Source organism: Crassostrea angulata, chromosome 3 (genome assembly GCF_025612915.1).
Source record: "Crassostrea angulata isolate pt1a10 chromosome 3, ASM2561291v2, whole genome shotgun sequence".
Taxonomy (NCBI): Eukaryota; Metazoa; Mollusca; class Bivalvia; order Ostreida; family Ostreidae; genus Magallana; species Magallana angulata.
Window position 1 is genome coordinate 55047164 of NC_069113.1, and position 20683 is coordinate 55067846.

Sequence of the window (20683 nt, forward strand, 5' to 3'; positions counted from 1 at the left end):
TTATAGACTTTTTTCTAACTGTTTTTAAAAATTAGGGAACGTTACCGGCCATTTTGGACATGCCTATCGATGGATAGAAATCACATGAAAATGTACTGAAATTGATATATTTACCTTAAATTGAGAGCGAGTGAACAAGATGCCCTTAACATGGCTCCAATATTTAATAAAAGCATATGTCATGTTTATAAATAAATTAAACAGACAGAAGATATACGCCCTGAAAGAAAGTTGAAACTAGGTTCTTACGTCATGAGCTGTATCATAAAGCTACGTTCATGACTTCTTGAAGAGACATCGACAAACTGATCGCACGTTAAATAATATCAAATATACTACCCTATCAATTACAAAAAGAGTATTTAGTTACTTTATTAAAATGAATAGGAAATAGAGCACCGTGGCCAATTTTTATTAAATACTAAATTACGAAATTCTAGCAGAACGCCAAAGATCCAAGAAATGACGTCGCTAGCGTTCGGCGACTATTCTTGCTTCACGCTCTGTAAAATATATTATCTTCAGAAATATTCATAATGCATTAAAATTTTTAGATCTGAATTGAAATAGATAGATATCTTAAAGCACAAGTTTTTGTCTTTTTACTCGGATTTTTCACGATTTTATCGTATCTGTGACATTACAACCCTCGTACATACGTACAGGAGCTTCTTTTGCTGACGTTAATCCTTTAGATTTTTCACTATTGTACGTGATTTATCATATATATCGCCATCACGAAGTGTTTTTGGTTTGTTTTATTTCTTTGCATGTGTTACTTTATTTTTTGCATTCATAAGAAAACACAGCAGTATCATTGTATCCAGCAATGAAATACATGTCGCATGGTTAAGAACTCTTCTTTGACAAATACAGATTAATAAATACAGTCGTCACTTTTATTATGAAAATTCACCTGATGAAGCGCCGATATTGGATATCAGTGCTTACCATTTATTTTAAAATCATTTACCTTAAAATTTTAGATATGATATTATTAGTCATCAGCTTTTACTTAGTAAAGGAAATTTGCCATTGTTTTAGCTTACATTTCAATATTTTTCTAACAGGTACTTTTATACAAGATCTTCTTTCAAAGGAGATTCATATAATTTAAAAATGATAGTGTCCATCCAGCCTTCTTAATACTCTTCTATGTTTATTCATTGCGGGATATCAGTTATTTTAACTTCAGTTCGAGGATTAGATCTAAACCTAGTCCAAGATTAACCTTGAACATAGAAACCCCAGGAACCCGTTGTCATTTTTGTTTTGGGTACGTTTTTTTTTTATAAATAAGAAATACGTCACCATTATATCCCCATTTTGATACCTAGTCTACCAAAATAGGGCCCCTAGGGTCTCTTCTTTCTGTTTGACCCCTGACCCTCCTGTTTATATGGATCTTTGTAAGCTCCCGGAGAGAGCGAGCAATCGACCTCGGTCTCGGCGTATACTGTCCCCATGTTTACCGAGTTCCGGCCGATCACTCCCTGTATCCTTGAAATTCTAGTCCACCCAATGACCGAATTAAACAAGTTGTTTACTTTGTCACTCTTCTGTTTAGTTCATTCCGCAATGCCAGAGAAGCTTGTAGCTGATGTCGAGTGTATCTGATGTCGAGTGTATCTGATGTAGAGTGTATCTGATGTAAGGTGTATCTGATGTCGAGTGTATCTGATGTCGAGTGTATCTGATGTAGAGTGTGTCTGATGTAGAGAGTGTATCTGATGTAGAGTGTATCTTATGTAGAGTGTATCTGATGTAGAGTGTGTCTTATGTAGAGTGTATCTGATGTAGAGTGTATCTGATGTAGAGTGTATCTGATGTAGAGTGTATCTTATGTAGAATGTTGCTGATGTGTAGTGTATCTGATGTAGAGTGTAGCCGATGTAGAGTGTATCTGATGTACAGTGTATCTGATGTAGAGTGTATCTAATGACATGGTCTGTGTTTTATATAAGTTTAAGCATTGCGTATGATTTTTCATTATTTTTTTTCTGGGGGGGGGGGGGGGTAACAAAGTTATTTAAATACTTCTATAGATCTAATTTCTTTTGTAGAGAACATATGAAATTTATTTCAGAGTTTGTGTTCCAATATTTACCTGTCGCTATAACCCATTTATTGCACTACATCTTGTGTATTTTCTGAGGTCCCACCCACACAGTGTATTGAGCTTTATAATGACCTTGACCTATGAGCAATGTTTCCTTGTTTACGTTTTTACCACTTTTTCTTATTTTTCATAACATAAAAGCAAATCTAAAGATTTGCTAATTCCATGAAAATTACTTTAAACAGACTGAATTCCCACAACACGGTGCGTCCGTTTTGTGAACTTGATGCACACATATTCAGAACACTTAGCGATTTCTTTTGATCTTAGGAAAAGCTTAGAAAAATTCCGAATAAAATTATGGATATTTATTTTCAAATAGAAACTAATCATTGAACCCCGGTACCAGTTTACATTAGCAAACGGTAACGATGAAAATGGCTAGTTACAATAAATGAACTTTTTCCTGAGTGACATTAAATGTTTGTATCAGTATGATAAAACAATACTGTATACCATTGAGGGACTTAGCGGGATTCCAGTTCTCCTCGAGCAAGCCTATTCCCTTAGACAATAGGCTCGCTCTTGAGGAACTCAGTCGAGTCTTGTTTTGACTCCCTCAATTGTATTCTTTGATTGTATATTAACATAACTAATAGCAATTTGTTTAAAAATTTGGCTGCCTAACCCGGGCGTTCCTGCTTCATTCCTGGAATATGGATGACATAAACAAGTTTTTCCTACTTCACTCCAATTTGTTCAAAAGACAAAGATGTATTTTCAACATTATGTTACTGTATATACTAGGCTCTTGGGTTTTCTATGAAATGCGTTTCATCAGTTATTGTTTCTGAGTGTGTGGTCTCAACTGTTACAGCACATTAACTGGTTCAAAATACATAAGCGTTTATAAATTGAATGCATCAGTCTCCAACTGTAAAATATCAAATTAACAATACATGTATCTACTGTAGAAAAAGCCGCAATTCGACCGGCAGGCCTTTCATTCCTTTGATTATTGTTATGTCACCCTGACCCGGCTATTAATAAGACTGTACAATTCCCTAAAGGAGCAAAGTGACATAAAATAATATTTTTTAGTAAATTCGTTGTTAACAATTACATACATAAATTCAAATAACAAATAAAAAATTATTAATGATAAAAATGTTTTGATCCAAATGTAGGTATACTGTTCGTATATATTAATTATCATATTGTATGTCATCATTTGATATATATATGATCCTGAAAGCTTCTCTTTGGACCCAGACAGCTTTTGTTTGTATTCGTGACCGCGATATTGCCATGCAGTTGACCCAGACCACACTGGGCTTGAAGGAGGTTACCAGAGAACGTTCACCACCTGTCATGCCGTATACAAACAACGCAGAGTGCGAAACCTGAAATTCCACTCATTGTTTTCATAATATTTATTTTACACATTGATGTTTTTAAAAATGTTGTGTAAATACATTTAACTATGTGAGAACGCACCGATTGTTAGCAGGAAGAGTAGCGCCGTATAAATGGACAATATTCATACATGTTTTAATCATTGTGTTTAGATTTTTTCCCGTATGAAATATATTTTTCCTCTTTGAAGATGTATAAATTTCACGTCATCAGTGTTTACCTTGGGAACTTTAGTAATTGTAGTGTGTTACAAATCTACCCAAATATCACAAGAATGGAGAAGACTGTTCATCTTTGGATTAACGTTTAACAGTAAGTAAAATGTTTTCTTATCTTTGAAAAATTCATTCATGCTAATAACATGTAATATATTTATGTCCGTAATTAATGGAAACGGTTGAAGTTCAGATGGAAGAAATTCCTTAATATATCAATATTTATTCATACCTAAAAATAAACGTATATTAAATCTATATATTATTGGTATGTAAAGATCAGAAATAGATAAAGTTTTATGTATCTGCATAACTAATGTGTAATATTTTTATTTAATTTTGTTTTCTATCTAGTTTTATACTGCACACTACTGGCACTAGTATATGTAAAGGCTTATGATAAATATGTGTATGCATGGGCACGTGTCCTTATTGAGTGTAGAATTCTTCTAATGATATGATCCGTTAAATATTGAGGTCAGAACTCTCATTATCCCATCCAATGAGATTCTTTTAATTTCCGATAGACACGCCCACTTACACACCATATATTTCATTCATATTTTTTATGCAAAGTGATATGCTTTTAAGAAGATTTAAGATAGGTTTCAATGACACATTTTTCATCAGTACATTTACTCGCCAAGGAAGAAAGTCATAAAAGGCACTGCATTCTGTATTACAAGGACTGTGTTTGCCGATGCTAGAGCCAGGGTACGCATAGAGAAGCATGGAAGTGTACGAGTTTAGCGTGGAGCCTGACCATTTGACCAGGGTCAAACTTTACGACCACTTCAGTTTTCCGTACGCTTTTCCCGGAAACGTCAAGGATCACCTGAAGAAGATCGCCACTGCTCGGATCAGGGACACCGACGTACTGCTGTCCACCTACCCCAAGTCAGGTAGGTAGATTTACCTTTGTACACCCCCCTCCCCGGTTCCCCGGTCAGGTCATTTTTCTTACCTGTAGACCCTATAGAGTCAAGTCAGTTAGCTCTCCCGTTTCATAACTTAATTGTCATTCCATATCCACGTATCCAAAAATATAAGTTGCGATACCTGTGTAACTACCCCCCCCCCCCCTCCCCCCGCGGTAAGGTGACTTGTGCTACCCGAGTACTACATGTATAAGTCAAGTCATCAAGTCATCTGACTTACCGTGAGTGCCCAAGTCGATCTGATATAATCTGGTAACGGGGATAATTTTATAACAAGGTTATGTTCTATTCAAAAAGCGAAATAAAAAAAATGAATATGATATTTTGGGATTTGTTTTTGGAACACTTTTAATTAAATTAAACTGTTTAGTATTACCATTATAAAGCTATACTTTTTTAAGTTCTCTGTCTTTTATTATTTGAAATACATTTAATATTTATATATATCAGGACTTCCGTAAAAAAAACATTATTAATTTTTAACAAGGATATTAAAGGTTAAAATGCATGCAAACAGTAATGGGACCCAGTATAGTGTCAGTGACTCTGTTTAATCAATCCATCGGCGGCCCGTGCGGTACGGACGTGCACTAGGTCTGGGGGTTGTGACACTGGCCACTGGCCGCTACAGCCACCGCTCCTGCAGGGGACACTAAGAGTTCACAGTGAACTGACCCCGCGGCCTGCCGGTGTATAGGTCAGTTACAAATAAATATTTTCTTCATTCCTGACGGGATTGGTCCTTCATAAGCAAGTAAACAAAAACAAGAGAAATACAACCCCGCGGGACGCCCCCTCCCCAGTCAATTATGATGAAATCGCTACAGGGGACAAACCTCAACTTACGACGCGGAATCACAATGGTAGTACAAGTAATGGTAGTACAAGTAATGGTAGTACAAGTAATGGTAGTACAAGTAATGGTAGTACAAGTAAGATCTCTACAGAAGCAGGTAGCAGTTTTATCAGTGTCCTTTACTTGTTCCCCCACCAAGCCTCCATGATAGTATTTCTCGTCTGAGTACCATGAACGCTATCTTACATTGATGGATTTTATATGACATTACATAAAGCAATATTTATGAGGAAAAATGAATTCCTTTTACATAGTCCATTTTATGATATTTGGACTTGATAGCGAATATTGCACTATATTAGATATTAATTTCATAATCAAAATCATGCGCGAATCGGGGGAGGGGGGGGGGTGTCCCGCTCCACCTCCTCTTATGAAAAAAAATCAAACTTTTTAAATTCATATCGTAAAATTACCAAACATTAATAGACATCGGGCCTCAATAGAATTATTCTTTGTAACCCTATTAAAAAAATAAATCAGGCTCCGCTCATATGATCAACGTGCAATCGTCCGTGAAGCATGCATTAGAGGTTATTTATCGTTTATTTAAAGTATTACGCAATTTGTTTGCTAATAATCCACGCGATGTCTGTATTACAAATGTAATTCTATTTTAATTGTCAATAAGTCAATGACTAAGGAAAGAAAAATTAATCTTAATTGGCAGACTTCTTAATATACTCCCACTTTTTACATTATACAGGATATATATTCACTTATATTAGAAATATATTGTACCTACAATGATACAGAATGTGTCTTGTTAACCGCTGTTAGATACCGGATATCACGCGTCATTGGCTTGAATAATGTATTGTATCTACACTGAAAAAATCATATTGTATCCTGTAAATTACTTTAAAATACCAGATATTTTGATATGTCTGTGTACTGCAAAAATATATTTGTTCATACGGATAATGTATTCACATGTCAGGCACGTAGCATCGTTTTTGAAAGTGGGGGTGGGGCAGACTCATCCAAAAAATCTTGACAAACAAACAAAAAAAAAGAAAGGGAAAAGAATTCAAAATAATTACTTTCCAAAATCCTGAAAATCCTAATCCTTCGGGGGTGGGGGGGGGGGGGGGGTGTGGGGGTTTACCTTTTCTCTTCAATTTCATTGTTTATTTCCTTATTTTCAATTCAAATTTTTAACATGGTCCCATAAAAGTGGGCGGGGGGGGGGGGGGGGGGGGGACTCAATTCAGTTCATTTTTTTGTATGTAAATTTAAGAAAAATCTTTGCTGCACAAAAAGTGGGGGGGGGCAGCCCCCCCCCCCCGCCCCCCTCGGATGCCTATAAACCATGTGGTTTTGAGCTAATAAACTATACTATACCTATCCCGTGATGCAGTGTCAATTATCTCTTTGATTATGTATTTACTATACTATACTGGTCATGAAACACGACCGCTTTTCTTACAAAACAAATCAAGTAAATACTTCTTAAAGCAATCATTGTTACAGTACAATGTACCTACTAAAGTATTTTTCTTCTTTGACGATGTTTGAATTTTTTGTTATTACGGGGTCAACTTTATCACAGTTCAGTTCATTTATTCTCTCAAAACCATATCAAACATATGGTACATAAGGACAAATCTACATGTAACATTAAAATAAACATATAAATTGGGTCAAAGGTACAGAAGTATAAACTTGTATAATTATAAGTTGGGAAAAGTTATTTAAGTTGAAATTCACGGAGGACAGACTACCTATCTTTGTTATGAACACATACACAATTTTCTCAACAATTTCAAATTACATGTTGTCATAAGGTAGGAAATTTAAGCACATTTGGTCTAGCCGAAAATGTTTTATGTATAAACTTTTTCCGGACTTGTGATATTGCATCACATTCTAAAATATAAAGAAATTTAATCGGCTCTACGTTTTGTGTTACAGAGAGGACAATATATAAATAGTGCCTATTTGGGAGGGTAACAGTTGAAATTGACACCCCGAGAAAACCATTGTCAACCGACGCGAAGCGGAGGTTGACAATGGTTTTCGAGGGGTGTCAATTTCAACTGTTATCCTCACAAACAGGCACTATTTATTTTGTTATACTGAATGTCTTTTTTAAAATTTTTATGAAAACTTTACTGCTTTTATATAGGAATAACGTGAATTCTACAGCGAACCGTACGCTCATAATTTTCGCGCATGTAACATTTTTTAATGTTACCCGTTGCCAAGTGCGTTGCTAACGCTGAGGGTAATAGTAAATATTATTAACTGCGTCTTAACCAATCAGATTTCAGTATTTAACATGAAAGTATAACAAAATCTTTTATTTAATGGGATACCTTCCCATCTTCCCAGTTCAACTAGTAGATAGTGATTTGAAGTAAGAAATTTCACAAGAATTTTTCTAAATTTCAGGGGTTAAATATTTAAGTATTTTTCATATCCAAAATTTGTTTTAAAATTTTTATATGTAACTCCTTTTGATGAATTATTTATATCAGCATGCCAATTTTGAATAAATTGATCTTGTAATCTCTGTTTAACTGCCGTTAAACCCATTTTTGGTTAACAATATTTAAGAACTGACTATGCCAAACATTTTATAAAACACATGAGTTAAAAATATGACGTATACAATCAATCCAAGGGTTAGTACTGGTTGTATTTTCAGTCTGATCTAACAAGTACCGGTATAATATATTTGTAATTATAGTATTAGTACTAGAAATTAATTTACACCAGTGTGATACCATTCTAGTAAATACAATTACAGATATAAGGAAAACGACCTGTTTCTCCGTAAATCATATAATTTGGAGTACAACTTTTTTAAAAACATAAATTGTGCTTTAAAAACCTTAAGTAAACTCGTTCAATACTATCAAGTTTTTCAAAACCCACATACTTCGCAACCATATAGATATACAGGTACAACCATATTATCAAAGATTTCTAACTGACATGTAACTGGCAGATTAAATTGTCTATTTTTTTTACGACACCATACATTGCCTTCTTGGCTTGGTTACATAAATGTTTTTTGGCTTTTAAAAAAGAGCCAGATCTTGAAAATATAATGCCAAGGTACTTAAATTCTTTAACAATTTCTAAAACTCTGTTGTTTAAATAAAAAAAAACTCTTTTACACATAGGTCCTTTGGAAAAAATCAATACTTTTGTTTTATTTCTATTAACATTTAATTTCCACTCTTTACAATAACTTTCAAACTCATTCAGTGCGTACTGCAAATCATCGCCAGACTCCGCCAAGATAACAGTATCGTCTGCATAAAGAACTACAAGCAGTTATATATATACATGTATACACAAAATTCATTTTCTTTTAATGTGAAAAGCTTTGCAGACCAGTAACATTTTTTTTTCAACAAGGCTACTTTCTAAGTCATTGATGTACAATGAAAACAAAAATGGTGATAAATTTTCTCCTTGGCGGACTCCACATTACAAGAAAAAAAGTCGGATACCGTGCCCTTCATCTTGATGAGTGATTTAATTCCTTTATACAGAAACAAGGGCCTGTGATTTATTGGTAGATATTTCCCTGTACTATAATAATAACCTATTAAATATTTTTAACGTCAATTGCCTGTTATTATTACAACTTGATTCGCATTTTGTAATTATGTAATTCGTATATATATTAAAAATGAGCAAAAAAGTTATGTTATGATTTATGTATGAAAAAAAATAAAAGATTAGAAGGAAAACTGAATTATTAATTATTTTAATTTACCATATCTCTTTTATCACGTACAAAGATACTAAAAAAGGAATATATTAACAGCCACTACGTATTTCCTCCTCTATTTCTATAAAAATCGATTGTAATATTTGCATATATTAGGCTATATAGAAATTGACAAGACTGAAATCTTCACGATTTAGTAAAACGATTTGTCCGCGTATAAATAAAACACATTCATTAAACGGATGAAAACTGCTCTCAGCTGCTTTGAACTTTTTTCGAACCAAAAGACATTAATCTTATACTGTATGTAAAGCTGTGCATAAAAATAAAGACCATGAGACAGTCACATTTGCATCCCACTCGTATTAATTATGGTAAACAGAAAAATTATCAATTCCTTACCACATAACTTTCAAGGTTGTATCAATTAATATCCATTGGGGCAAAAGGAAAAGTCATTGTTATAACCCAACGTTGTATTAGACATTTATGTACATATCTTATAAATCAACAAAAGATACACATGATTACTTGCCTTTGTATAGTCATATTTGAGATAGAACATTTTCAATATTTCTATCAATCTCAGCTGGAAATCTTCATGATTTACAATAAATCATATGATAACAAGTGCTGTGTCGAACCTACATATGCGATATGATTTCACCTTGCAACACACCGCAATGAAAAAAAACGATTTGACAATCCTGCAGTAATGCATATTGATTTCTATTCGCGTATGTACTACACGTATTTTATAGCAATTCAAATAATTTTACCTGCATACCTTGTTGAATTAATTTATAGCAAACTATATCAATTAAATTTACACAATCAAATGCTCTCTGATAGCTATTTAAACTTTCTTTTATCTTTTAATATGATATTGTAAGTCACTGTAGACCCAAAATGGAATGAGCTGTATTGGCGTCTAATTTGAAACCAGTTTGTGCATCATTATAATAATGTCGATGTTATCCTAACGATATCGTGTTTATCTATTACTCAAATACTAGTTGAAACTTTGGCCAAATACCTTTAAAAAAATTATAATATAATACCTTGTCATTAGAGTTCATTTTTGTCAAGACTTACATGTAGTTTGGACAATACCGCCGTTTGGCTTTCTTTGGAATAAAAAAAGTTATTGAAAAGATTAAAAAATAAATACCCACAATTCTTTATAAGTTAAACCATTTATCTTACTAATACTTTCTTGCTTACACTTTAACATATAATGAGAACATTAGGAGAAGGCAAAAACAGGCTATGCCTGCTGCCCAATCATTTAATATGTTATGCTGAATAAGATATTGTTAAAATTAATAAAAATAAAGTAAACATGATAATGTGATATAACTGACACACACAATACCTTTTATAGTTGAAACCAAAAGCGAAATTAACAAATACAAAATAAATCTTAAAAAAAAAATGGTATGAAAATTAGCTGCAGGTCTGTAGCTCCCGGTCTGAAAAAGTTCGGATGGACGACAATGGAGCTACAGTGCCGCCCATTGAAAAAAACTGTATATTTTTTGCGCACAAAAACGTGCACTAGTTTTGGACTGATTAACCTTATTTATACGCAAATTCCAGGTCGTCCATCCGAATTTTTTTTAGACCGGGAGCTAAAGACCTGCAGCTACTTGAAAAATGTGATTTATTGCTTCACTTCATGAGCTCTATTGAGTTTTTAGTTTAGAAATTCACGCGACGAAAACAAAAACACATGAGAATGACGTCATTTCTCACCTGACATGGCAGCCCAAGCGGCCCCGGCCGTTGTGAAGCCCGGGGGTCAAGAGCACTGTGCGCCTACAGCCCTCGTGTAGATCGTGTCGTTAAAATTGTCTTGTTCTTTCATATCTAGGAATAAGTTAGGGCGTCTTTATATATAAATAAAACGCACATCTTCGTCGACTTCCTGTAAAAATAAAACTTAATAAAATGATTTATTTTGAGTTTTGATTTAATCTTACTTTTGTAAAATTTATTGATTAGGTACATTTCACGTAACTTCTTTTTACGTGTTTATATAACACTGAATAAGTAGCAATCGCTGTACACTGTGTATCAATCGCTGAAGTCGCCTGATTATGATTATTTTAAAATTATTTCCATGAAATGAAATAAATGTATGTTAAAACGTACTACCAGTAAGAAAAATATCACAACCTTTTAAAACGAAGGCAAAACTGCCTGGTTTTTTAGGCCTTTATTATTCTGTTATGAAACTTATTTTTATCTGAAAAAAAAACTCTATTCAGGAAAGCAATGATTTGTAAACTGACACAAATTACTAGAATTAAATAAAATGATAGTCCAATTTTATTATTATTTTAAGCATTTCTTTGCATTGAATGCTTTACCACAAAAATGTTACATTACATTTCGTGGGTAAACACTGAAATAAAACTATTTTAAATTCCTAGTGCGAAACGTGTACTTTAAAACTAACCATGCATATCGAACATGTACTTTTGAAATAGAAAACAACAAAATAAAATGCAAAACAATTAAAACGTAAATGTTTCACAAACAAAATGTTGTATTTTGGTTCGTGTTTTTTTGGCTGATACAATGCGCAGGTAATCGATTGTCTCTTTCCCTATATCCTACAGATTATGTGATTATGAAGAGGCCCAGCAAACTGCTTAATCCTATTTCTACTACATGATGTATTTATCAAATGTTTAGATTTGATACTATGGGGGCAGAATTAGTGTACATCAACATGGTGTCACATAGCAAGTGGTTGATGTCCTCTGTATATTTGTTGGAATTTAAAAGAAAATGGGCGAATAAAATGCAACAGACGCCTTTTAAATCATTTCCATTTATGGTAGGTCTGACACTACATGTGCCAAAGTGGACGCTGACATATTTGAAGGCGTTAACCACAGACGTAATGTACGCTACTAACTACATTTCCGGAATAGGCCAGCGGTCTACACGGCGCGTATGATAACATTCCTTAAGGATAAAGAAATATCCGTTTCCTTGTGTGTTTTTTTAACCTAAACGCGAAGGTGCACAACGGAACGCTAAAATCAACGTAGCTCTGAGAGATGCGTGTACAATATTTTATTGAGTCCGAAAACTTCTGGCCTAAAGGGATCTCCTGCAGACCCTGGCGTAGCAACAAACAGTGGCAGGACAGAATTGCGCGTTCGGACGATGCCGAACCTGTCGACGAAGACAAGGGTTGATTAAAGAACGTTTTTGAGTCTGTTTTTCTGTGTATTTTATCAACTGTTTTACCCATGTCTCATAACCCCAGCATCTTCGCACGGAATGTAAGAGGGACTATGTTCTCTTCATTATGTTTGCCAAATATGCATGAATATATTAAATGTGATATTGCTATAGTGTCTGAGCATAATCTTAAGTACATCAATGTTTCATATTTGGACTCCGTCCACCCTGACTATCTTAGTTGTAGAACCTACTGGTACCAACACATCTATACAGTGCTTATGCTATTTGGACTCCGTCTACCCTGACTATATTAGTTGTAGAACCTACTGGTACCAACACATCTATACAGTGCTTATGCTATTTGGACTCCGTCTACCCTGACTATATTAGTTGTAGAACCTACTGGTACCAACACATCTATACAGTGCTTATGCTATTTGGGTAAAGAGGGCATTGCTATTATGTTAAAAAGGAGCTTGAACTGTCTATATGTTTGTAAATAAATTTAGATTCTACTCGCATCATCGGAATAGAACTCAGACAGTCATGTGACCGATCTGTGTTCATTTTTGGGGCTTTTCCCCCTCTGATAATATTATTTAGCCATTTGTATCAGAACTGAATATTGGGGGTGATTTTAACGCTAGCTTTTATGAAGAGGACCTTCAACGTACAAATTTGTACAAATCAAAATTGTGACATTGAAATTTTTTTTCTGATCTTCATTTTATGTTACATGACGCTGCATCCACAACAAATCCAATTTCAAAATATAAACTATACTTGAAAACCGAACAGACACTAGAAGTTAAGCATTTCCACGATTTCAAACGTCAGTACGTCAAAAACGCAGAATGTGGATAAGCGAAGGACGGCCCCGTGGAATGTGTCATGAACCGTATAAAAACTACAAGCGTGCTTGAACAGATTTTAGGAATTAATTTCAATCTGCACACGACTAATTCATGACCAAAGTCTTCAAGGACATGGACGAAGCTTCTGAATGCAACGTTTGACTCTTCTGGAAGTTGATCAAGCGCCAGGTAGAGATATAATTCGCTGGTGACATATTTACATATTCTAGTGATATTGCTAACGCATTTGCACAACATTTTAAAGATGTTTACAACCCTAAGAACAACGACTCATTCAACCCTATTTCCCCCAATCTGTTGAAACATCGTACAAATCCTTAAAAACCGAAATGATGCTAAGTAACTGTTTTCAGGAGGTGACATCAGTATGGACGAAATATTCACACTTAATTGAGATCTGCAACGCAGAAAAGCTCCTGGATTTTTTAAAATCCAAAATGAACACATCATTTAGGGCGTCTAAGAACTAAAACTCTGTCTGCTTCATTTATTTAACTCTACTATATCAAAATTGGCAAGATCCAAGATTCTTAGAAAAAAGGACATTATTGTTCCCATACACAAAGGAAGCAACAAACCAAAGAAATCATCAGACAGCTATAAACCGATAGCTTTACTCCCTTGTCTTTTAAAACTGTTTAGAAAGAATTTGCTTACTAGAATCCAAACCCATGTTCTATCCTCAACCGACTTTTCTAACACTTAACAACAGCGATTTCAACCCAAACTCGGCTGTCTCACTGCCTGTTTTAACCTAAAACAAACTGTTTTTCACAACGGTTTACGTTGCATTTCGCGATACTCAAAAGGCATTTGATACTGTCCGGGAGCACCATGACGGTCTTATGTACAAGCTTCATCGTCTTGGACGGTTATGGATTCGAATTGACGACCGCCATACTGGTACATCATGTTCTGTCGTGGTAAACTACACCAACTCTGTTTGGTTCCCAGTCTCATGGGGAGTTCGCCAAGGAGGTAAACTCTTAACTTCTCTCTACCTTGTGTCGTCAATGTCCTGCTCTAAGAAATCCAAAGTCAATGTTCAAGTACGCGAATCTACAACATCGTAAACTCCAACCCTACACCTGCAGACGATATATCATGCATCGCTTTGACTCATGTAGCCATCCAAATCATCTTTACTACCGCCTTATGGGTACTCAACAATTTGGAGATACAAATTCAATGAAAATAATCCAAGCGTTCCTGGATTCTCCTCTTTATCAATGCGAAACATATCAAATCCCTTAATGACTTTTTGGAAATGAACCTATCGTGTTATCGAAATCATACAATCCCTCAGGAATTCTCCTGCAATTTGTCCAATATAAAAAAAATCGAAAAGACAATCGTATTTCGGTATCAAAATACAGGAACATACCAATCCCGACACTATATCTCGACTATATAAAAAAGTTGTCACTCTATCTATTCTATACGGATGAAAACTCTGGTGTGACCTACAGCAACGAGATCTCCAAGCACTCAGCACGCTCCAACACTTCATTTGCAAAACCGTTATGGACCTCCACAGACTACAAGATCCGACATTTGTGAATCTCTCTTCGAACTTCTTCCCATATCATCCGAAAAAGAAAAACTGCTCTACTTCGATCGGTTACGTGATCTTGATACTAAAACCCTTACCATACAGATATTTCTACATCGGCTGCTTTCCTACGTACAGTCCCCCAAAAGCAAATAACTTTGCTTTATTCACGACATCATTACTCTCATGCTAAAGTACAATCTCCTTCCCCACCTCACACCTTCAAGCTGGCAACTTTTCCCCGAAACTTCTTAGGATCTTCGACATTGACCAGAGACGCCAGCGAATGCTTTTTACCAAGATTTTTACGTTTTCAGTAAAATAAACGCAAGTAGGCCACCTTCTGCTATCAAGAAAATCCCATCCAATATTTTCAAAATTAAACTTAATAAATTTAATGTTGAATTATTCGTGTGTAGCAACCACCTTAGCGACGTCTTTGATCACATCTCTAACGCTTGTCCAGGGATGGCTGCATTCCGAGAAGCTTAGTGGGTTACAGTCATCGAAGACTTTGACATCTGTCTTAGTGCTGAACTCAGTGGTCTCTCTCCATGTGACATCTACCTTTTTCTGCTCGGGCCGATGCTTATCTTAAACGTTACAGCTAACTTTGATTTACGCACCTTGCCCATCCTCAACTTCCGCTTCCTGAGGGACACTGCAGCATGGTATAACAGATACCTGCGTTCTATTCAAAACACCATGTAAAAATACCCGTACAATAGTCAAGAAATTTGCTACACTGCGCACGTTGTTATAGCTGTACGTTATATCAATGTATCCTCAAATGGAGACACCTATAAATGTATATATGTTTTTGTTTGATTCCCCCCTCTCTTTTCTTTGGGCCCCTTTTCCCTTCTCCATTTATTGTAATTTTTCATCTGCCAAGTAACGATAGGGTAATATAGCTTTTGTGTATTGATGTTTATATTTTTTCGTTGTAAAATTTCATACTACAATCTTCTATGTGGGAAATAAATAAAGAATGAATGAATGTCAACGAGTATACAGATTATGACCATTACAACATTAAAAACAAGACAACACAACAAAATAGTATTTCATAAAAACAGCACAAGAGTCTATCTAACGTTACATGACTTGTTTTAAAAATAAAATCAAACAAAATCATCTTGGAAGATTCTGCAAGGTATCACTATATACGTGCCTTGGTTGTTGTGTTATCGACAATACAGCCATGTAAAAGACTTTAAGTTTGGCAATATTTTGCTTGCAGGGACGCACTGGGTCCGGGAAATCGTGTCCATGTTGCTCCGAGGGAAAGCCGAGTACTCTAGCGATCCCCTACACTCTATCGACTTCTACGACTCCAGTTACATAGAAAAACTACAATCCCCAAGAATTCTACAGGTTTGATAGAAAAACTACAGGTGTCATACTTACATCTCATCTGAAGACGCAAAAGGTATTTTAGTTTTGTTGAAGATTTGACTCGATTTTTCTTAACTTGCAGTCGCACCTACCGTTTCGCTACCTTCCGAACGAGATCAAACGACAAGGGCGGATAATCCACGTGTCAAGGAATCCGAAGGACACGGCGGTGTCACTTTACTGCATGCTGAAGAAACTCACCTACATGTCCGGTAGTTTCTCGGGATCCTTCCATGCCCTATTACAATGTATATTCTACAGCGACAAATGTAAGCTTTTCCATTTGCGATTAAATATTTTTGAAAAATTGAAATTGGATTTTTTTAAAAAGAGAAACACTCCAGTCGTCTGATTTATATAGAAAATTTATTTTTTAGTTTCGTATGGAAATTGGTTCGACTTTGTCAAAGAGTGGGATAAAGTTATGCGCCAAGAAAACAGAGGTTGTAAAATACTTCACTTGGAGTTTGAGGAAATGAAGAAGGTAACTTCAATCCCAAGAAGGTGTTGTAATACACAAACTCCCTGCAAGGAAAGGAAATAAATCAATAACATAATTGAAGAAAAAAGAAAAGTATAAAGTAAATAATTTCATCGACAATGGATTAAAATGGAACAACGACTGCATGTAATTCTAGAGAATAAAAAATAATCGGGTGGATTTTTCAAGTGTTACAATTTGAAACTAAAATTAACTTTAACACACAAATTGAAATTCATGAGTTGGGTGTGACTTCCTTTTAACATAAATTGAGACTTAAAAGAGCAACATAAGCAATATTAAGACTTTTAAAGCGCTTTCATGAAGCAGACTTATCGGCTTTGCGTAGAATTCTGTACAGTCGTTGATCTTTGTTAATTCTTGACTTCTGCTTAGAACTCGGTGAAGAACACTTGCACTAGCCTCTAAAATACCACATCTACAGACATCTCAACCTGTCGATGAACTCATGTTTACAACTCCCCGATTTAAATTACTTACTTTTGCAAAGGTTTTGTACCAAGCTTCCGGGGTTATGTGCATAAATGTTTATTTTACATTTCATTATTTAGGACTTAAAATCCAACGTGAGAAAGGTAGCGGACTTTTTGAGCGTCGACTGCGATGAAGAATTTATTAATATGGTAGCTGAGAAGTGTACTTTTAAAAACATGAAAAATGGCAAAGAGGCAAATCCCCAACCTTACTGGAAAGACTGCACCTTTGATGGAAGGATGCCCATATTCAGGAGAGGTACGGCAACAGGTTTAATATTTAGCTAAAATTAGTTAAATATATGATACTCAAGCGTGTACCTCATGAAAATTTCCCTAATAAATAGTAGACTGAAAGCTGTTTTACAATCAATTTAAACTGTTATACGGATATTTTCCAAGAAAGCAAAATCTGCGTCATATCCTTTTTTTTAACGACGAAAGTTTCAAAGAAGTCTCTGATCACATCCAATGCAACACTAAGTAGATAATGAATACCTATGTCTATTACCTGCGCAGGTGATGTGGGTGACTGGAGGTCCTGGTTCTCCGACAAAGAGAACGACAGGTTCGACAAGGAGTACGCTCGCCAGATGAAGGACCAACAGATTAGCTTCCGCTATTACATTTGACGGACGAGCTTCCGGTATTTCATTTGACCCCCCTCCCCTGGTCACACTAGTTGACTATATTTGACTATATTAATTATTGTTTGCAGAAGACTTCCTGAATTCTGTTCAGAAGTAGAAATTTTATTTTGTTTGACGGTAGAGCTTCTGGAATTCTATCTGACTTTCAAAATACTGCAGTCTGTTTCTAGCAGGTTTACAGGTCTATTGTGTTAAATGAAGATTTGTCAGACTAGGTCACTATTATACGTACCTTGTTAATTGTAATTTATTTATGTATATCAATTACCGAATATACATGTATATTTTTTAACATTTTCTAAAAACTGTTTGTAACCTTTTCAAACTTGGAGTGGCCTGTACTTCAGGAGGAGGCATTGTTTGGGTTTTGAATAGACTTCATATTTATTATAGAAAGCCTTTTCCTAACATCTGTTCTGTCCAAATCTAATCATTCATACCTCGGTTTAATTTCCTTTGATGTTAATGTAAATCATCAAAGTTAATTAAATCCAGTTGAATAAGAATGACTCCGGTGACAGATTCCGTAATGATATGGTTATATTTGCGTTGAGCCCTCCGCACTAGGTGTTGTGATCTAAAGTCTTCAGTGGATTGTTGTTACTCTGAATAAATATTTTTTTTTTAGCATTTACCTTAAATCTACGTAGAAAACGATTTTTTTAACCTTGCAATTACTATTAATTACTTGATTAATGAGGTAAAATACGTCAATTTCCTGACAGAAATACAATATTACATCACAGAGTAACACCTTTTGATTATATTTCATCTCTATCAAAGCTAATGTTTTGTCCAGTCGCGTATATTCACTGCGAAAGATTATAAACATGATCATGTTTCATATTGTTATACATGCACACACTTATCATAACAGAGAGATGGACAACTAGACAATCAAATGCATTCATGAAGATTTGTTATGTTGATTTGTTGAATAGATTTTATTACATGTACTGCGTTACTTTATAGTGACCTTATTAAATGTTATTGGTTATTTGTGACGGTAATATGAGATTTTGTGCAATATTAAATAAATCGAGAATATTTTTCTCTGTTAATTTTTTTTAGATTGATATATGTTATATCAGGAAATATTTTTCATAATCATCAAAATATCAATAGCCGAAAGTTTACTGCATGCCCCAGTATTCATGGAATCGTGAGATTTTGATTGTTTACGAAAAAAGTTTTGGATTTCTTGGATTTCTTGGTCAAGTGCATTGTAATAGTAAAGTCATACCTTTTCAAATTTGGGTGGCGATAAAGCACCATGAGAATAGGGAAACCACGCCCCCTTTTTAATAATAAAAAAATAAAATCTGGTTGAACAATTTGCAAAAATGTTTTTTGAAAGCAGAGTTTGGATCATTGTCTTCTGATCAATCAAAAAGGTTTAAACGAGTTTGACATCTAATCCAAAGACTGGTACGTGTATTTACAATTTGCTAAATATAAGGTTTCACATATTTTTAGTGCAGAAACCATCAGAAATTTTACTCTGGTATTGAAAATTATAATAAATATTCCAGAGAGAGAGAGAGAGAGAGAGAGATGGAGAAGTTTATACTTACCACAGGCAGCTAGCAAGTTGTAGGAATAAATTAGACGATTGTTTATATCTAGATATGACAAAAATACGACTTGCGTTTGCCTCCTTGAAATCTTTCAAGACAGCTTTCTGTAAAACAAACCGTGAATAGAAGATCCATGTAAGTAATCATTGAGAGATGAAATGCTTTTGTTCTTTGCTTTTTAACGTAAAGTTATATTTTCTTCGAAAGATTAAAAATATCGATGAGGACCCGGAAAATAACTACGAATGTGACAATGTTCTTCAAGCTACTTCAGTCGTATTATTGAGTCTGAGTTTTTTGTTTTCTGTCAACTCACACGAGGTGAAACAAACTTACGGAGATATAAAAAGGAAAAATGTTTAATTCTTTTGGCATTCAACCTAATAAAAGAGAGGAAAAATATTAAGATATTTTTTATTCTATCCAAAAAATATTGTTTTATATAAGACACCATTCTAGATCAGATTATCACAAGACCCCAACCGTCATACGTCAACTAAAATATTCACCGAATGCAGTATACTATCCAGCAGGACCTTCCAATGTGAAATATCGACCAGAGAAACCTTCAGTGTCAAAAATCGACCAGCAAAGCATTCAGTGTCAGATATCGACCAGAAAAGCCTACAGAGTCAGATATCGACCAGAGAAACCTACAGGCTCAGATATCGACCAGAGAAGCCTACAGTGTTAGATATCGACCAGAGAAGCCTTCAGTGTCAGATATCGACCAGAGAAGCCTTCAGTGTCAGATATCAAACTCCCCGCAAGCGGCCTCCCGAAAGGAATAGATCAGTAACATAATTTAAGAAAAAAGAAAAGTAAAAAGTAAATAATTTCATCGACAATTGATTAAACTGAAATGAAGACTACCTGTAATTATAGTGAATAAAAAAATAATCGGGTGGAAATTTGAAACTAAAATGAACTTTAACACAAATTGAAATTCATGAGCTGGGTGCGACTTCCTTTTAACATAAACTGAGACTTAAAACAGCAACATAAGCAATATTAAGACTTTTAAAGCGCTTTCGTGAAGCAGACCTATCGGCTTTGCGTAGAATTCTGTACAGTCGTTGATCTTTATTAATTCTCGACTTCTGCTGAGAACTCGGTGAAGAAAATTTGCACTAGCCTCTATAATACTGCATCTACAGACATCTCAACCTGTCGATGAACTCATGTTTACAACTCCCCGATCTAAATTACTTACTTTTGCAAAGGTTTTGTACCAAGCTTCCGGGGTTATGTGCATTATTGTTTTTTTTTTTAATTTTCATTAT

The 20683-nt window shown here is 34.8% G+C and overlaps 1 protein-coding gene across 2 annotated transcripts; it reads left to right on the plus strand.

Annotated features, from left to right (window-relative positions):
• The first annotated feature begins 3450 nt into the window (after positions 1 to 3450).
• On the plus strand, positions 3451 to 18876 carry LOC128178068 (sulfotransferase 1 family member D1-like). Of its 2 annotated transcripts, XM_052845065.1 has the most exons (7): positions 3451 to 3787; positions 4377 to 4592; positions 16044 to 16177; positions 16281 to 16467; positions 16576 to 16682; positions 17252 to 17432; positions 17693 to 18876. In XM_052845065.1, the coding sequence occupies exons 2-7, from the start codon at positions 4421 to 4423 to the stop codon at positions 17803 to 17805; spliced, it is 894 nt and encodes a 297-aa protein (XP_052701025.1). In that variant the 5' UTR covers positions 3451 to 3787; positions 4377 to 4420; the 3' UTR covers positions 17806 to 18876. The 2 variants fall into 2 exon arrangements, with proteins under 2 accessions (XP_052701025.1, XP_052701024.1); XM_052845064.1 differs by lacking the exon at positions 3451 to 3787 and having other exon boundaries at positions 4298 to 4592.
• The last annotated feature ends 1807 nt before the right edge of the window (positions 18877 to 20683 follow it).